Consider the following 17,935-nt stretch of genomic DNA (forward strand, 5'->3'; position numbering starts at 1 on the left):
CACTCATTTCAGTCCTAATGGCCTACCCCTTATTCTTAAAATGTGACCCCTGGTTCTGGACTCCCCCAACATCGGGAACATTTTCCCTGCATCTCGCCTTTCCAATCACTTAAGAATCTTATATAATATCCCAACGGGCCTTGCGGCCAGAAGGTTTCCCGACAGGCCGCGGCTGTGGACTGGGAACGCAGCCGGAGGCCTTTATCGAGGCGCTGAGGTCTCGATGCTTTCCGGATTGCTGCATAGAAGCCCAGCCGGGGCCTCGCGGGTAGAAGTCCAGGTCATTGGAGCGGCCGACGGAGCCCGTGTCTGGAGCCCGGGTCGGCATCACGTAGGTGTGAAGTGCGGTCGGGACAGCGGTGAGGCCTCGGCGGCGGCAGCGGTGAAGCCTTGCGATGATGGGGCCTCGACGGTGGTGAAGCCTAGCGGGTCGACCCACGGTCGATGAGAGATGAGAGCGTGGAGGATCATCATGAGGGGGGAGGGGAAGATCAATGGAGGATCCGGCGTGGGGGAGGGGGAGAAGAACAAAAAGAGGACCTGGCAGGCTTTGTAACTTTGTCAGTGCCGTAGGCAGATGTTGTTTGTATACATTGGGTATGTAGCAAAGAATCTCACTGTGTCTAGTCACATGACAATGTAGTCCATTCCAAAATCCCTCTCATCCTTCTATATTCCAGTACCCTCCATAATGTTTGTGACAAAGACCCATCATTTATTTATTTGCCTCTGTACTCCACAATTTGAGATTTGCAATAGAAATAATCACATGTGGTTAAAGTGCGCATTGTGAGATTTCAATAAAGGCCATTTTTATACATTTTGGTTTCACCATGTATAAATTACAGCAGTGTTTATACATACTCTTTATACCCTTTATTAAAATCTGACAATGTGCACTTTAACCTTTTTTTTTTAATTACAAATCTCAAATTGTGGAGTACAGAGGCAAATAAATAAATGATGGCTCTTTGTCTCACATTTATCCACATTATACTGCATCTACCATGTATCTGCCCACTCACCCAACCTATCCAAGTTGGCTGCTCTTGAAAAGGAGGCGCAGTCGTCTTTCTTACTGTTTGGCTTTCTTCCCAACCAATTGTTCAAGCGCTTTTGATTGCAACATGCGCCTTAATTTAGTTCAACAAAGAAACATGACAAGTTACTAAAGAATCTCTGCATTCTCATAGCATCCCCCTCGCAGCTCACACTGCCACCCAGCTTTGTGTCATCTGCAAACTTGGAGATGCTGGAGATGAAAATGTGTGCAATTGAGACACTGCACAATGACTTGCCTATCTTGGTACCAATGTGTCGGCCTGCAACAGAATGTGATTGGTATTTTTGTAGTGCATGACATAGAAACTTGGTAAATAGGTGTAGGAGGAGGTCATTTGGCCCTTCGAGGCTGATCATCCACAATCAGTGTTTCCGCTAGCCCCTAGAACTCTATCTAACTCTCTTTTAAATCCATCCAGTGAATTGGCCTCCACTGTCCTCTGTGACAGAGAATTCCACAAATTCACAACTCTCTGGGACCAAATGTTTTTGATAATTTAACATAAAGGACTGAGGGTGGTGGGTGAATGGAACGAGCTTCCAGAGGAGGTAGTTGAGGCAGGAATAACAACATTTAAAAGACATTTGGACGGGTTCATGGATAGGATAGGTTTAGAGGGCCAAACGCGGGCGAGTGGGACTAGTGTAGATGGGGCATGTTGGCACGGATGAGTTAGGCCGAAGGGCCTGTTTTGCTGCAAGACTATGACAAAGGTTATCTGTCCATTCCCTTCCACAGACGTAGTCACAAGGAACAGCAGGTGCTTTATTCAACTAAAGGCTTGTACCAACTTGTACTGTTTGCTCTCAACATTTTTGTTTTTTGTTAACAGAGCAGCTGTCTAAAAATGACGTGGAGTCTAATCACTGCATTCAGCGGTCGGATGTGCATAACGTGCATATGAGGGGGCTCCCATTTCGAGTTAATGGACAGGATGTTGTTAAAGTAAGTCTGCGTGTTCTCTGCTTGATTAACCGTGACACTTGCCCCATCACTGCTGTTTGATTTGACAGTGAGTCACAGAGTAAAACAGCACAGAAACAGGCCCTTTGGCCCAACTTGCTCCATCTACACTAGTCCCACCTGCCTGAGTTTGGCTCGCATCCCTCTAAACATGTCCTATCCATGTACCATCATTAACAATGTGATAGTACCTGCCTCAACTACCTCGTCCGGCAGCTCGTTTCATACACCCACCACCCTCTGTGTAAAAGAGTTACTAGGTTCCTATTAAATCCCCTCCCACCCCCTCACCTTAACCCCGTGCGTCTGTATGCTACTGCTATTATCGTGTACTGTATCTGAGATGCTCATCTAAGATTTATCTAATTTCTTATGTACAATGATACGTACTGAATTATTTAAAAAAATAATTTCATGGACCTGAATGGACATGCGATTGAATCCCTCACCTTAAACCCATGTCCTCTGGTTCTCGATTCCCCCACTCTGGGTAAAAGACTGTGCATCTACGTGATCTAATCCCCTCATGATTTTATACACCTCTAAGATCACACCTCATCCTCCTGCGCTCCAAGGAATAAAGTCCTAACCTGCTCAACCTCTCCCTGTAGCTCAGGCCCTCACGTCCTGGCTAAATCCTCCTAAATCTTCTCTGCACCCAGTGAGCAGTGTGTGTTTGGGTTCAGGTCGATAAACGGTTATCTGTGATTAACTTAAGAAACTCATGCGATCCAGCCCTTGTATTATCCCCACTTATTCCAGGTTGCTGCTGCTTCATGTGTCTGCCATGGCAGTTTAAGAAAAGCTTTTTTGTTGCGTGCTATCCAGTCAGTGAAAACACAATACAAGATTACAATCAAGGCATCCACAGTGCACTGATACAGAATAAAGGGAATAACGTTCAGTGCACGATAAAGTCTTGTAAAGTCCGATTAAAGGTAGTCTGAGAGTCTCCAATGAGATAGCTGGGAGGTCAGGTCCGCTCTCTAGTCGGTGACGGCTCAATTGTAATCATGATAGTCTTTTCGCACCGTACACTGGCACTTTCCTACACACTAGGGACAATTTTACAGAAGCCAATTAACCTACAAACCTGTAACGTCTTTGGAGTGTGGGAGGAAACCGGAGCACCCGGAAAAAACACGTGGTCACCGGAAGAACGGACAAACACCGTAGAAGTTGAACCCGTAGTCAGGATCAAACCCGAGTCTCTGGCGCTGTGAGGCAGCAACTACCGCTGCACCATTGTGCCTCCCATACAATAATAACATTTAAAAGACATTTGGACGTGTGCATGGATAAGTTTTATTTCTCTCTCTTGTTTATTATATTGTTTACATATTCTGCTGTGCTGCTGCAAGTAAGAATTTCATTGTTCCATCTGGGACATATGACAATAAAACACTGTTGACTCTTGAAAGGTTGAGAGGGATTTGGGCCAAAAGGTGGGCAAATGGTTCTCGCGTAGATGGGGATCTTGGTCGGCATGGACAGGTTGGGCCGAAGGGCCTGTTTCCGTGCCGTTTGACTCCACAATAAGACAGTGTACAATGTACCATAACAGGTTACAAACACTGGGCTGCAGCTGCTGACTTGCAGTCCCCATGCACGTCACAGCTGTGTCCAAGTTAAGTGTTGTTTAATTTTGAGTGCATGGTAATCTGAAAGCTGACTTTTGTGTGTGTGTGTGTGTGTGGGTGAGAGGCCTGATGCTGACAGGCCCTTTGGGGAGGAGTTGCTGTGATACATGTCTCTGCTGTAGTTTTTCCAGCCCCTGAAGCCAGTGCGGATTATAGTGGAGTACGGGCCTGACGGGAAGGCCACCGGAGAGGCTGACGTGCATTTTGCCACACACGAAGATGCCGTCGCTGCCATGACGAAGGATAAATCACATATGCGTAAGCACTTTGCTGCACCCTGCAAGTCTGAAACACCGTGCCTCCAGTGTAGACTGCTTACTTCACAGCAGGTCTCCTTCATACAACCTCATGTTTCCCGTTGTCTGGGGCGCTCTAGTTTGTCTCTCTCCTCCGGTCTATTGCAGAGTAGTAGATGTTGGCCAGTCCATGCCTCGAAAAGCAGCCCACATAATCAATAACCAGCATCTGCGGTTCCTTGTGTCTACATGATCAAAGACTTGTCCAACCCCGGTCATTCCTTCTTCTCCCTGCTCCCGTCCAGCAGAAGGTACAGAAGCTTGAAAGCACACACCACCAGACTCGGGAACAGCTTCTTCCCCTCTGTTATCAGGCTTCTGAACGGTCCTTCCATAAGCTAGGGTACTGTCCAATTCACCTCTACCCCATTGTGGACATTGGACTTTGTCTCTGGAATTGATGCGCTACAATGCTGAGATCTATATTCTGCACTCTATCTTCCTCTTTGTTCTTCCTACTGTACTGGAGGTTGACGTGATTGCTTTTATGTACAGGCCACCACTGATTTTCCGGCAACCTCGGGTACAGAGCCTTGCCCGATTATCCGTATTACTGGACCAACAGAGGTCACGGCCTCCTAGAATCGGAACATTCCACCTAGGTGGTCGGGGGGGGGGGGGGGGGGCAAGATACCGGCCCGCAGAGTTACCCTTGGAAGTCGGCTAGGGGGAAAACGGATCTGCCGGCTACAACCGACCCGGGGTTGCAGAGCCCCGGCCGCAGGGGGGGCAAATTCAACCCGCTAATTGGCGGGGAAGTCCCGGTTGAGGTCGTGATTGGCATCCACACCTGGCCCAGGCAACACATTTCCGTGGGGATTTCAAGTGCTCTCTCGGAATTGTGTCCGGATTAAAGGAGGTGCCGGGCCATCAGTTGCCGGAAAATGGGTGGTGGATCTGTGTGGTGTTTGATCTGATTGGATAACATGCTTTTCACTGTACCCTGGAATGTGGCGAGAACAAATCTAAAGCTAATATTTAAACAGCAGGAACACAACCACTTCAAAAGTTAATGTTGAATCTACATTGACCGACCATGCTGGCAGCATGTTATAGGAATGTCAAAGACCAGAAGGCATAGTTTGAAGCTCAGAGGGAATTAGCTATGAAGTGAGGTTAGACAAACTTAGTTTGTTTATTCTGGAGTGTCGGAGGTTGTGGGTGGCCCTGATGGAAGTGCAGTGCCCTCCATAATGTTTGGCACAAAGACACATCATTTATTTATTTGCATCTGTACTCCACAATTTGAAATTTGTAATAGAAAAAAATCACATGTGGTTAAAGTGCACATTATCAGATTATAATAAAGGCCATTTTTATACATTTTGGTTTCACCATGTAGAAATTACAGCTGTGTTTATACATAGTCTCCCCATTTCAGGGCACCATAATGTTTGGGACACATGGCTTCACAGGGGTTTGTAATTGCTCAGGTGTGTTTAATTGCCTCCTTAATGCAGCTATAAGAGAGCTCTCAGCACCTAGTCTTTCTTCCAGTCTTTCCACCACCTTTGGAAACTTTTATTGCTGTTTATCAACATGAGGACCAAAGTTGTGCCAATGAAAGTCACAGAAGCTATTATGAGACTGAGAAACAAGAATAAAACTGTTAGAGACATCAGCCACTCCTTAGACTTACCAAAATCAACTGTTTGGAACATCATTAAGAAGAAAGAGAGCACTGGTGAGCTTACTAATTGCAAAGGGACTGGCAGGCCAAGGAAGATCTCCACAGCTGATGACCAAAGAATTCTCTCTATATTAAAGAAAAATCCCCAAACACCTGTCCGACAGATCAGAAACACTCTTCAGGAGTCAGGTGTGGATTTGTCAATTACCACTGTCCGCAGAAGACTTCATGAACAGAAATACAGAGGCTACACTGCAAAATGCAAACCACTGGTTAGCTGCAAAAATAGGATGGGCTGGTTTCGGTTTGCCAAGAAATACTTAAATGAATAACCACAGTTCGGGAAAAAGGTCTTGTGGACATGTGGGGGTGTTATGGCCTGGGCATGTATGGCTGCTGAAGGTACTGGCTCACTTATCTTCATTGATGATACAACTGCTGATGGTAGTAGCATAATGAATTCTGAAGTGTATAGACACATCCTATCTGCTCAAGTTCAAACAAATGCCTCAAAACTCATTGGCCGGCGGTTCATTCTACAGCAAGACAATGATCCCAAACATACTGCTAAAGCAACAAAGGAGTTTTTCAAAGCTAAAAAAATGGTCAATTCTTGAATGACCAAGTCAATCGCCTGATCTGAACCCAATTAAGCATGCCTTTTAAATGCTGAAGAGAAAACTGAAGGGGACTAGCCCCCAAAACAAGCATAAGCTAAAGATGGCTGCAGTACAGGCCCGTCAGAGCATCACCAGAGAAGACACCCAGCAACTGGTGATGTCCATGAATCGCAGATTTCAAGCAATCATTGCACACAAAGGATATGCAACAAAATACTAAACATGACTACTTTCATTCTCACGACATTGCTGTGTCCCAAACATTATGGTGCCCTGAAACGGAGGGACTATGTATAAACACAGCTGTAATTTCTACATGGTGAAACCAAAATGTATAAAAATGGCCTTTATTAAAATCTGACATTGTGCACTTTAACCACTTGTGATTTTTTTTTTTTTCTATAACAAATCTCAAATTGTGGAGTACAGAGACAAATAAATAAATGATGGGTCTTTGTCCCAAATATTATGGAGAGCACTGTTCATAAAATTTGTTTTGTTTAGAGAAGCAGCACGGAAACAAAATTTGTTTTGTTTAGAGAAGCAGCACGGAAACCCATCTCCCCCCATATCTGCCTTCCGCAAAGACCGCTCCCTCCATAACTCCCTTGTCAATTCTTCCCTTCCCTCTCGGTCCACCCCCTCCCCGGGCACTTTCCCTTGCGGCCGCAGGAGATGCAACACTTGTCCCTTTGCCTCCCCCCTCGACTCCGTTCAAGGACCCAAGCAGTCGTTCCAGGTGCGACAGAGGTTTACCTGCATCTCTTCCAACCTCATCTATTGCGTCCGCTGCTCTAGATGCCAGCAGATCTATATCGGTGAGACCAAGCGGAGGTTGGGCGATCGTTTCGCCGAACACCTCCGCTCGGTCCGCAATAACCAAGCTGACCTCCCGGTGGCTCAGCACTTCAACTCCCCCTCCCACTCCGCCTCCGACCTCTCTGTCCTGGGTCTCCTCCATGGCCACAGCGAGCAGCACCGGAAATTGGAGGAACAGCACCTCATATTCCGTTTGGGGAGTCTACACCCCCGGGGCATGAACATCGAATTCTCCCAATTCTGTTAGTCCTTGCTGTCTCCTCCCCTTCCTCAGCTCCCCTGCTGTCTCCTCCCACCCTCCAGCCTTCTGGCTACTCCTCCTTATCCCTTTCTTGTCCCCACCCACCCCCACCCCCACCCCCCGATCAGTCTGAAGAAGGGTTTCGGCCCGAAACGTTGCCTATTTCCTTCGCTCCATAGATGCTGCTGAGAGTTTCTCCAGCTTTTCTGTGTAACCTTCGATTCTCCAGCATCTGCAGTTCCCTCTTAAACACGGAAACTGGCCCTTCGGCCCACTGAGTCCACGCCGACCAGCGATCCCCGCACACTAGGGACAATTTACTACTCTACCAAGCCAGTTAGCCTACAAACCTGCATGTCTTTGGAGTGTGGAGGAAAAGGGAGCACCCGGAGACAACACATGCAGTCACAGACATCGTACAGACAGCACCCGTAGTCAGGATGGAACCCCGGTCTCTGGTGCTGTGAGGCAGCAACTCTACCACTGCACCACCGCCCTATGAGAGGCATAAATATGGTAGATATTCCGAACCTTTGTCCTAGGGTAGAAAGTCAATGTCTATAGGGCATATCTAAGGTCAGAGAGGGAAACTTTAAATGCTGGACATGTTTACAGAGAATGGTGAGGTTTGGAACACGCTGCCAGGGTTGGTTTTAGAGGCATAGCATAATCGTGTTTAAGAAGCTGTTAAAAATATTTGCCCTGCACATCTCCTTTAACCCTCTAGTCTTTTGCTGTAGTATAGTCTCACATATTATAAGCACTTCTAAACTTCCCATCAGATGGCGAGGCTTGAATTGTCACTGTATTTCCTCTTGGGGGTTTTAGAAAGTTAATACCCAAAACATCACAGCACAGTGGTGCAGCTGCCTCACAGAGCCAGAGACCCGGTTTAATCCTAACCTCGGGTGCTGCCTGTGTGGAGTTTGCACGTTCTCCCTGTGACCGCGTGGGTTTCCTCCGGGTGCTCGGGTTTCCTCCCACATCCCAAAGACGTGTGGGTTTGTAGGTTAATCGGCCCTCTGTAAATTGTCCCCAGTGTGCAGGAAATGGATGAGAAAGTGGGATAACACAGAACTAATGTGAACGGGTGATCAATGGTCGGTGTGGGCCGGAGGGCAAGCTGTATCTTTGAATCAAAATATCTTTATTATTTTCTCTATCTAGTGCTGTGGTGGCTGAAAGAGTCATAGATTTGTTTCTGCTGTGTTCGTTTTATTTTTGTGCGTGATGGGAGTAAGGGTTGTAGAGAGGGGGAGCGTTCTGTCAATATTAGAGGCAAGGAGCCGATCTCATACACGAGTCGTGTTGATTGTGTGCCACGCACAAAGCTCATAAATTTAGGCTTCATGTGCCACATCTGCTGACTTCTCATTCTCTTTGATGCAGAACATCGCTACATAGAACTCTACCTGAACTCACTGTGCTCGGGGATCAATGTCACACACAACGGTCAAGGAAGTCAGGAGAAAGGTAAGGAATGGCTTCAGACTATAGCGATACAGCGCAGATACAAGCCCTTCGGCCCACCGAGTCCAAGCCAAACGTTGATCACCCCTTACACCCGTACACTATCTTACACACCTGGGAGAATTTACAATGTACAGAAGCCAATCAACCTACAAACCTGCACGCCTTTGGGATTTTGGAGGAAACCTGAGCACAAGTAGAAAACCCACGCAGTCACAGGGAGAATGTGCAAACTTCATACAGAGAGCACACATAGTCAGGATTGAACCTGGGTTCTGGCGCTGTGTGGCAGCAACTCTACCGCTGTACCCAAAATGTGTATGTTTTTTTTAAAATGTCCACATTTTCCTACTTGTGATCTTTCACTTGGGTGAGTTAGGGTATAAAGGGTGATGAAATAGAGGCAAATAATGAGCATTAAACTGTATTTACACACTTCTGTACCTCTTGCCTGATGGGAGAGGGGAGAAGAGGGAGTGACCGGGGCTAGATTGGTTCTTGATTATGCTGCAGGCCTTGCAGAGGCAGCGTGAAGTGTAGATGGAGTCAATGGAGGGGTTCGTGTATATGATGGTCTGGCTACGATCACAATTCTCTGCAATATCTCGTTGGCTTGGATGGAGCCGTTCCCAAACCATGCTGTGATGCATTCCAATAAGATATTCTCTGGAGTGCATCTGTAGAAGTTGGTGAGGGTTGTTGTGTACATGCCGAACTTCCTAAGCCTTAGTAAAATTAGTAGAAGGCAGCACGGTGATGCAGCGGTAGAATTGCTGACTCACGGCATCAATCCTGACGATAGGTGCTGTCTGTACGGAGTTTGTACGTTCTCCCTGACACCTGTGTGGGTTTCTCCGGGTGCTCCGGTTTCCTCCCACTGCAAAGGTGTGCAGGTTTGTAGGTTAATTGGCAATGGTGAAATTGTCCCTAGCGTGAAAGAAAGTGCAAGTGTACTGGTCGATCGTTGGTCGGTACTTACTCAATGGGCCAAAATGCACTGTAAGGTCTGAAATAAAATTGATGGTATAGCAGTGAGGAAGAATACCTGAGTTTACAGCAGTGAGCCTCGGCGGCAGTGAGTGGCGGCAGTGAGCCTCGGCGGAAGTGAGCCTCGGCAGAAGTGAGCCTCGGCAGAAGTGAGTGGGAGCCTCGGTAGCGGTGAGGCCTTGCAATCGACCCGCAATCAGCGGTCGGTGAGCATGAAGGGCTCGGCGTGGGGGGAACAAAGGACCTGGTGTGTATGCGGGGGAGCGACTCTAGTTTAGAATCCTTTGCCCAGGGCATAAGCCTGCGTTCGTTTGTTTGTTCGTTCCGGTGAAGGTGCGTTGCTCTCGGCAGTCAGCCGACAGTCACTTATCTTTTTTTGCTTATCACTTTTAGTTTCAGGTTTTCGTGTGCCTTGTGTGTTGTGACTGTTGGCAGAACAATTTCCCTCTGGGGATGAATAAAGTTTTATCGTATCGGAAGAATCCAGATAAAAAAATGACACATAATGCTCTGCTTTTAATTCACTTTTTAGCTGTTGTAGGTTCCAAGTGAATCCTGTAGGTTTATATGGACGTTACTTGGTCAGCCAGATGTACCAGTAGTATTTCTTCACAGTTGGATTGTAAATTATATAAGTTTTGCTCTATTTAAGTTGGAGGTTCGTTTAATATTCAACAAAGTATCAATGGATATGGGTTGAGCACAGGAAAATGATACCAAAAGATGCTAGAGTAATTAACTCAGCGGGTCAGGCCGCGTCTCTGTATGACTTGGGCAGGTCGGGTCCTGAAACATCACCTATGCCTGTTCTCCAGAGATCCTGAGTCACTCCAGCACATTAGTGTGCTTTTTGATAAACATGATCTGCCTTTCACCAGCTGAGGCGTTGCGGTGGAGCTGGGTTTTCTCCAGGTGCTCTGGTTTCGCCCGCGCCCCACAGACGTACTGGTTTGTATGTTAATTGGCTTTTGTAAATTGTCTCTACTGTGTAGGATAGTGTTAATGTACAGCGTAATCGCTGGTCGGTGCAGACTCGATGGGCTGAAGGGCCTGTTTCCACACTGAAATGGCTAAAGTCTAAAAGCTGCTGCCTGACCTGCTGGGTTACTCAGCACTCTTATGTTCTACGCAAGGTTCTGGCATCTGCTGTTCCATATATTTTGCAGGAAAAAGGTGAATGATCAGCCTTGACCCACTGAATGGCATTTGGTTTGTCATTGTTTGAAGTGCACCGAGCCAGAACCTTTCAATAGTAGTGGTTATTTAATCCAGTACTGCAGTCTTGACTGTTTCTATCTGTGCCTGTTGTAAAGAGATGCAGTACGGAAACAGGCCCTTCGGCCCACCAAGTTCACGCCGACCTGCACACACCCGTTCACACTAGTTCTATGCTATCCCACTTTCTCATCCACTCCCTACACACTAAGGGCAATTTACAGAGGCCAATTAATCTACAAACCCATTAAAACATAGGAGCAGTATTAGGCTATTCAGCCCATCGAGTCTACTCTGCCATCAGTCATGGCTGATCTATTATTCCCCCTCAACCCCATTCTCCTGCCTTCGCCCCGTAACCATAGACTTTGTTACAAGTTAAGTACTAATCAAAAACCTATCAATCTCCGTTTTAAAAATACCCAATGACTTGGCGCCCACAGCCGTCAGGCAATGAATTCCAGATTCACCACCCTCTGGTTAAATAAATTTCTCCTCATCTCCTTCCTAATGCTACGTCCTTTTATTGCCCATCTTTAGAGTGGGAGGAAACGGGAGCACCCGGAGAAAACCCACACGGTAACAGGGAGAATGTACAAACCTCGTACAGACAGCACCCATGGTCAGGATGGAGCCTGGGTCTCTGACGCTGTGAGGCATCAATACCGCTGCACCATTGTGCCGCAACTGATTCACCCCCCTGATTGTTTCTTCTTTTTCAGGTTCTGAGGAGAGGTAAACAGTAACTCATTTGGAGACGATTCTGGCTTTGGAAGTGAAGATTTCTGTTTGAGCAGAATACCTAAACACTGGCCAAAGTAACCAATGCTACAGGAGCTTGAAGCTGGGTGCGACCTGTTGGAACAACTGCGACGCACGCACGGGGTGATATCATCAATGGAGGAGAAATTGATGAGGGTTTTTTTTGGTATACCAAGTAGCCTGTACTGCAAATTATACCTCTTGTAACACATTTTAATGTTACATTACTTGATAAAATAAACCTAGGCGTTTTAACAAGTTTACGTTATGTGGCAATGTTTTAAAATTCTGCTCTACATACCACTGCAAACTTACTACATGTACTGATAGAAAACTAAAATTATGAGGCATAGATGGGGTAGACAGTCAGAGTCTTCTTCCCCAGGATGGACATGTTAACAATGTCACAGTGGCGCAGCATTAGAGTTGTGCCTTACAGCGAAAGCAGTGCCAGAGACCCGGGTTCGATCCCGACTACGGGTGCTGTCTGTAGGGAGTGTGTGCGTTCTCCCCGCGCATGCGTGGGTTTTCTCTGAGATCTTTGGTTTCCTCCCACACTCCAAAGACGTACAGGTTTGTACGCTGATTGGCTTGGTAAATGTAAAAATTGGCCCTAGTGGGTGTAGGATGGTGTTAATGACTTCTCGTACGACCATAAGTCATACGAGCAGAATTAGTCCATTGAGTCTACTCCACCATTACATCATGGCTGATCTATCTTTTCCTCTCAGCTCCATTCTCCTGCCTTCTCCCCATGTCAAAGACTACAGGGCATAGTATTTGAGTTTGAGTTCAGTTCATTTTAGTTTATTGCCATGAGGTACAGTGAAAGGTTTTTGTGTACTAACCAGTCACATGATGACAATCGAGTCATCCACAGATACATGATATAGGGAATAACGTTTAGTGCAAGATAAAGCCAGTAAAGTCTGTGGCTCTCCCATGAGGTAGATGGTAGTTCAGCACCGCTCTCTAATTGTGGTAGAATGCTGCAGTTGCCTGATATCAGCTGGGAAGAAACTGTCCCTGAATCTAGAGGTATGCTGCATCCATAATTTGCTGCAATTTCTTGCGGTCTTGGATGGAGCTGTTCCCAAACCAAGCTGTGGTGCAACCCAATAAAATGCTTTCTATGGTGCATCAGTTGGTCGGAGATGTTGGGGACATGCCGAACCTCTTAAGCCTTCTAAGGAAATAGAGGCGTTGGTGTGCTTTCTTGGTCGGTGCTTCAATATGGGTGGTCCAGGAGAAGTTGTTGGTGATATTGACTCCTGGGAATTTGAAGTTTTCAACCATCTCTACTTTGTTGCCGTCAATGTAAACTGGGGTGTGTGGACCGCTTCCCTTCCTGAAGTCCATCACTATCTCCTTTATCTTGCTGACATTGGGAGAAAGGTTGTGGTCTCGATATCAGGACACGAGGTTCTCAATCTCCTTCCAGTACTCCGTCTCATCATTATTTGATATCTGGCCCACAACGGTGGTGTCGTCTGTGAATTTGTAAATTGCACCAGATTTGTACATGGCTGCACAGGCTTGGGTGTACAAGGAGCAAAGGGGGCTGAGAACACATCCTTGTGGAGCATGAGTGGTGAGGATTATCGTGGAGGATGATTTGTCCCCCATCCTCACTGATCGGGGTCTGTTGGTTGGGAAGTTGGTTGTCGGAAATGATCAGACTCGCACATAGTGATTAGAATTCATAGTCTTTTATTAGTAACTCTGTAGAGGAAACACAGGGTGCTATCATCTCTACACGCATACTACTGGTCTGCCCGGGAGAGTGGGAGAGAGAGCTCTCTAATAAGCTTGTGGGGAGAGCAATAGTAAGAGTGGCACTAATCTACTTCCTCCCTCTTAAAGAATTAAATGCAAATGCAAAACTACTGAGTACTACAAAGAATTAAATGCAAATGTATACTGCTGACTATATAAAGCACACATAGTATGTGGCAATAAACTGGAGGAAGTTCAAACATAGCCCGGGTACTTTACGGTGGGCTTACAAACACGACCAGCCGTGTACAGTAAAGTCCATCCCCTCCTGACACCGGGGACACGATCGGTGGTGGTGAAGTAGGTGTCGGAAATTGAAACAACATTCCCGGGGACGAAACAGGAGATTTTGGCACAGGTGGAGGCGGCGTGGCCATTGGCAAAGTAACCGGATAAGAAACGGGTTGTCGTGCTGGTGCAGTCGGGCCGATGCCGCTGGATGTGGATGGAAGTTCACTTGTGCGGTAAGAATACTACGGAGGTGGTGCTGGCTCATTCACAGGTAGGATGTGTTGCTTATTACATCTGTAGGTGCCGCCATCGGCATTGACCAAGTATGAACGTGGCTCGGAGGCAGTTCCAGAAATTACACCGAGGCGGTCGTGACCCGTGTTGGTTTGTAGACGTACCACCTGTCCCTCGGCTAATGGTGGAAGTGGTCTGCTCGTCTTGTCATACCACCCTTTCTGAATGTCGCGCTTTTGTTGTAGCCTGGACTGGACTTCTGATGGTGGGAACACATGCGGAACCATTGCCTGTTTCGCCACAGGCAATGCGGCTCGGGTCTGCCTTGACAACAGGCGCTGAGTGGATGAACCCAATATCAGGTCGCGGGAGATGTTGCGCAGGTTACGCAGGTCCAGGTACACATCTGATTTTGCTCTGAGATCTTTCCATTAATTGGCACTCCTGACGGCACGTTCAGACAGCCCATTTGACTGAGGATGTTCAGGGCTGCTGGTGATGCGACGAAAACCCCAGCGTGCAGCAAAGTCTTTGAGGTACTGGCTGGTAAATTGACTGCCATTATAGAAACACAGAAAATAGGTGCAGGAGTAGGCCATTCGGCCCTTCGAGCCTGCACCGCCATTCAATATGATCATGGCTGATCATCCAACTCAGTATCCTGTACAGGATCTGATAGGATGTAGATTCTTGTCAATATCAACAAAAGAAACCACTTCTCTCACACCCGGTTCCTGCCCTCCCGTGGTCCACAGTGGCAACTGACATATTTGAGATCTTGATATACTGAAGATCTTTCCTGGTCCGAGAACACTGATGCAATTATCAAGAAAGCACATCAGCACCTCTACTTCTTGAGAAGATTACGGAGAGTCGGTTTGTCATGGAGGACTCTCTCTAACTTCTACAGGTGCACAGTAGAGAGCATGCTGACCGGTTGCATCGTGGCTTGGTTCGGCAACTTAAGAGAAAAAGACTTCAAAAAGTAGTAAACACTGCCCAGTCCATCACCTTCCTTCCATCGAAGGGATTTATCACAGTCGCTGCCTCAAAAAGGCTGACAGTATCATTAAAGACTCACACCATCCAGGCCACACACTCATCTCCCTACAACCTTCAGGTAGACGGTACAGGAGCCTGAAGACTGCAACGACCAGATTCAGGAATAACTACTTCCCCACAGCCATCAGACTATTGAAACCTGGCTCGGACAAAACTCTGAACATTAATAACCCGTTATCTGTTATTTGCACTTTATCAGTTTATTTATTCATGTGTGTATATATTTATGTAATGGTATATGGACACACTGATCTGTTTTGTAGTCAATGCCTACTATGTTCTGTTGTCATCTTGAACTACCAAGATCAAGATGGCGGCGCTGCCTTAGCAGCTGTGGCTCGCATGCAGTCCGTCTTTTTTTTCTTTTTTTGGTTCTTTTGTCCTGTTTTAGTTAATTTTTGGTTTATTAGGTTGTGTATGTGTGTGGGTGGGGGGGAGAAACATGTTTTGGTCTCTTCCTTCGGGGGGATGCGACTTCTCTTGTCATATCCCCCCTCTCCGTCTCCGCCGAGGCCTAATAGCGGAGCTGGCGGCCTCGGAGCTGGGGCAGTGGCGACCCGACCTCGGAGCTGGGGCAGTGGCAACCCGGCCTCGGAGCTGGGGCAGCGGCTGTGACGACCCGGCCTCAGAGCTGGGGCAGTGGCGACCCGGCCTCGGAGCTGGGGCAGCGGCAGTGGCGACCCAGCCTCGGAGCTGGGGAAGCGACCCGACCGCGGGCCCAGTGGACGACATCGTCGGGAGCTCGCAGGTCACAGGTTGGTGACCTGTTCTCCGGAGCTCCCGCAACAGCTTCGTCCGCTGGACTGGAGGGCCGCAGTTTCGGCAGCTTCGACCACCCCGGGCCGCGGATTTGAACTGGCCCGTTCGCAGAGCTCGGATTCAGCCGCGGGACTGACATTACTTACCATCACCTGGCGGGGTCACAACATCTGAAGCTTAGATCGCCTCGGCGCAGAGGGAGAATAAGAAGAGATGAGACAAAGACTTAAGACTTTTGCCTTCCATCACAGTGAGGAGGTGCCTGGTGAACTCACTGTGGTGAATGTTAATTTGTGTTTATAGTGTGTTTTTGTCATTTTTACTATATGTAGGACTGCAAGGCAACAAAATTTAGATCGCAAGGTCTGAATGACAATAAAGGCTACTTTGACTTGGTGCTGTAGCAAAGCAAGAATTTCATTGTCCTATCGGGCACATGACAATAAACTCACTTGACTTGACTTGAGTGGCATAGCAAACAATACCTGGTTCTTGTCAACTTGTATTCTGGTCTCCAATTGAAGGCTTGGGTTCATACAGAAGTCGTGGATCCAGATGAGTGACGCCAAGTCCCACGGCTTTGATGATGAGCATGAATGGTATAGTGGTATTAAAGGCAGAAAGGGACAAACTTTGAAAGAGATGTTTGGGAGAAGTTTCTTCTAAACACGGGGTGGTGGGGGTCTGGAACGTGCTGCCAAGGGTGATGGTGGAGGCAAATAAGATAGTGGCATTTAAGGCTCTCGTGGATCGACAAGCCAATTCAACTTGTAAACAAGGAGTGGATGGATGTGGATAACATGCAAGCAGAGGAGATTAGTTTGGATCAATGCTGTGGCTGGTGTGGACATTGTGGTCTGAAGGGCCTGTTCCTGTGCTGCTCTTGCAGCTTCCTATGCAACCCCATCTCCTCAGATGGGTTCAACAACTCTGCAGCCGATATAAAAATCCTACGGCCATCTTATAGCAAAACCAAACGTTAACAAAAAGCACTTACACTGGAATGCTACAGGCTAGTTCCCTGCTTGTCTTTCAAAGATGGCGTCCAAGCCAGGCAACTATGTTCTTGTTCCAGAAGAGGATTTGTAATCGTTTATTACAATTGCTCCATTCTTTTAAACCTCTACATCAACAGCAGCATGTCTCAGTCAAACTATGTTTAGTTTAGTTTAGAGATACAGTACGGAAACAGGCCCTTCAGCCCACCGGGTCAATAGACAATAGGTACAGGAGTAGGCCATTCGGCCCTTCCAGCCAGCACTGCCATTCTATGTGATCATGGCTGATCATCCCCAATCAGTACCCCATTCCTTGTCCTTCTCCCCATAATCCCCTGACTCCGCAATCCTTAAGAGCCCTATCTAGCTCTCTCTTGAAAGTATCCATACAACCGGCCTCCACCTCCCTCTGGGGCAGAGAATTCTAGACTCGCAACTCTCTGTGAGAAAAAGTGTTTCCTCGTCTCCGTTCTTATTCTTAATCTGTGGCCCCTGGTTCTGGACTCCCCCAACATGTTTCCTGCCTCTAGCGTGTCCACGTTGGAGGCAAGAAACCTGTTCCCGATGTTGGGGGGAGTCCAGCACTATTGTCTATTGAGGGATTGTCTATTGAGATTGTGGCCCGCAAAGTCGGCCACGGGATCGGATCTGCCATTTGCGGCCGGGCCATGTTCCACATTCCCAGCTGCAGGAGGGCAAACTCGACCCGCAGATCAGCGCGGAGGTCCCGATGAGGTGGTGATCGGCCACCTCGCCCGGTCTAGGCGCCACATTTCCAGGAGGATTTCCGTGGGGGATTTCAAGTGCACTCTTGTAATTTGGTCTGGATTAGAGGTTGAGGGGTGATCTTAAAGAGGTTTATAAAGTCATAGGAGGAATAGATAGGGGTAAACAGACAGTCTTTCACCCAGAGTAAGGGAATCAAGAACCAGAATGCACAGGGTGAGAGGACAAAAGGTTAATAGGAACTTGAGGGTCATGTATTAAGTGCTGGATATATGGAAGGACTTGACAGAGGGTGGCAGGGTGACACAGCAGTGGAGTTGCTGCCTCACAGCACCAGAGATCCGGATCCAATCCTGCTTGTATGTTCTCCATGGGTTTTCTCCGGTTTCTTCCCACACTCCAAAAGACTCGCAGGCTTGTTGGGTGATTGGCTTCTGTAACAT

General features: G+C 47.4%; 1 protein-coding gene across 1 annotated transcript in view; it reads left to right on the forward strand.

Annotated features, from left to right (window-relative positions):
• The window catches only part of LOC129702301 (G-rich sequence factor 1-like), a 36,668-nt gene extending 24,701 nt beyond the window's left edge, over positions 1–11,967 (forward strand). Inside the window, exons 7-10 of the mRNA XM_055644028.1 lie at positions 1,896–2,008; positions 3,789–3,924; positions 8,662–8,745; positions 11,667–11,967. Coding sequence (XP_055500003.1) covers positions 1,896–2,008; positions 3,789–3,924; positions 8,662–8,745; positions 11,667–11,683 — 350 coding nt within the window. The 3' untranslated portion in view covers positions 11,684–11,967. The remainder of the gene's footprint in view (positions 1–1,895; positions 2,009–3,788; positions 3,925–8,661; positions 8,746–11,666) is intronic.
• Positions 11,968–17,935: the final 5,968 nt, after the last annotated feature.

Source organism: Leucoraja erinacea, chromosome 1 (assembly GCF_028641065.1).
Source record: "Leucoraja erinacea ecotype New England chromosome 1, Leri_hhj_1, whole genome shotgun sequence".
NCBI lineage: Eukaryota > Metazoa > Chordata > Chondrichthyes > Rajiformes > Rajidae > Leucoraja > Leucoraja erinaceus.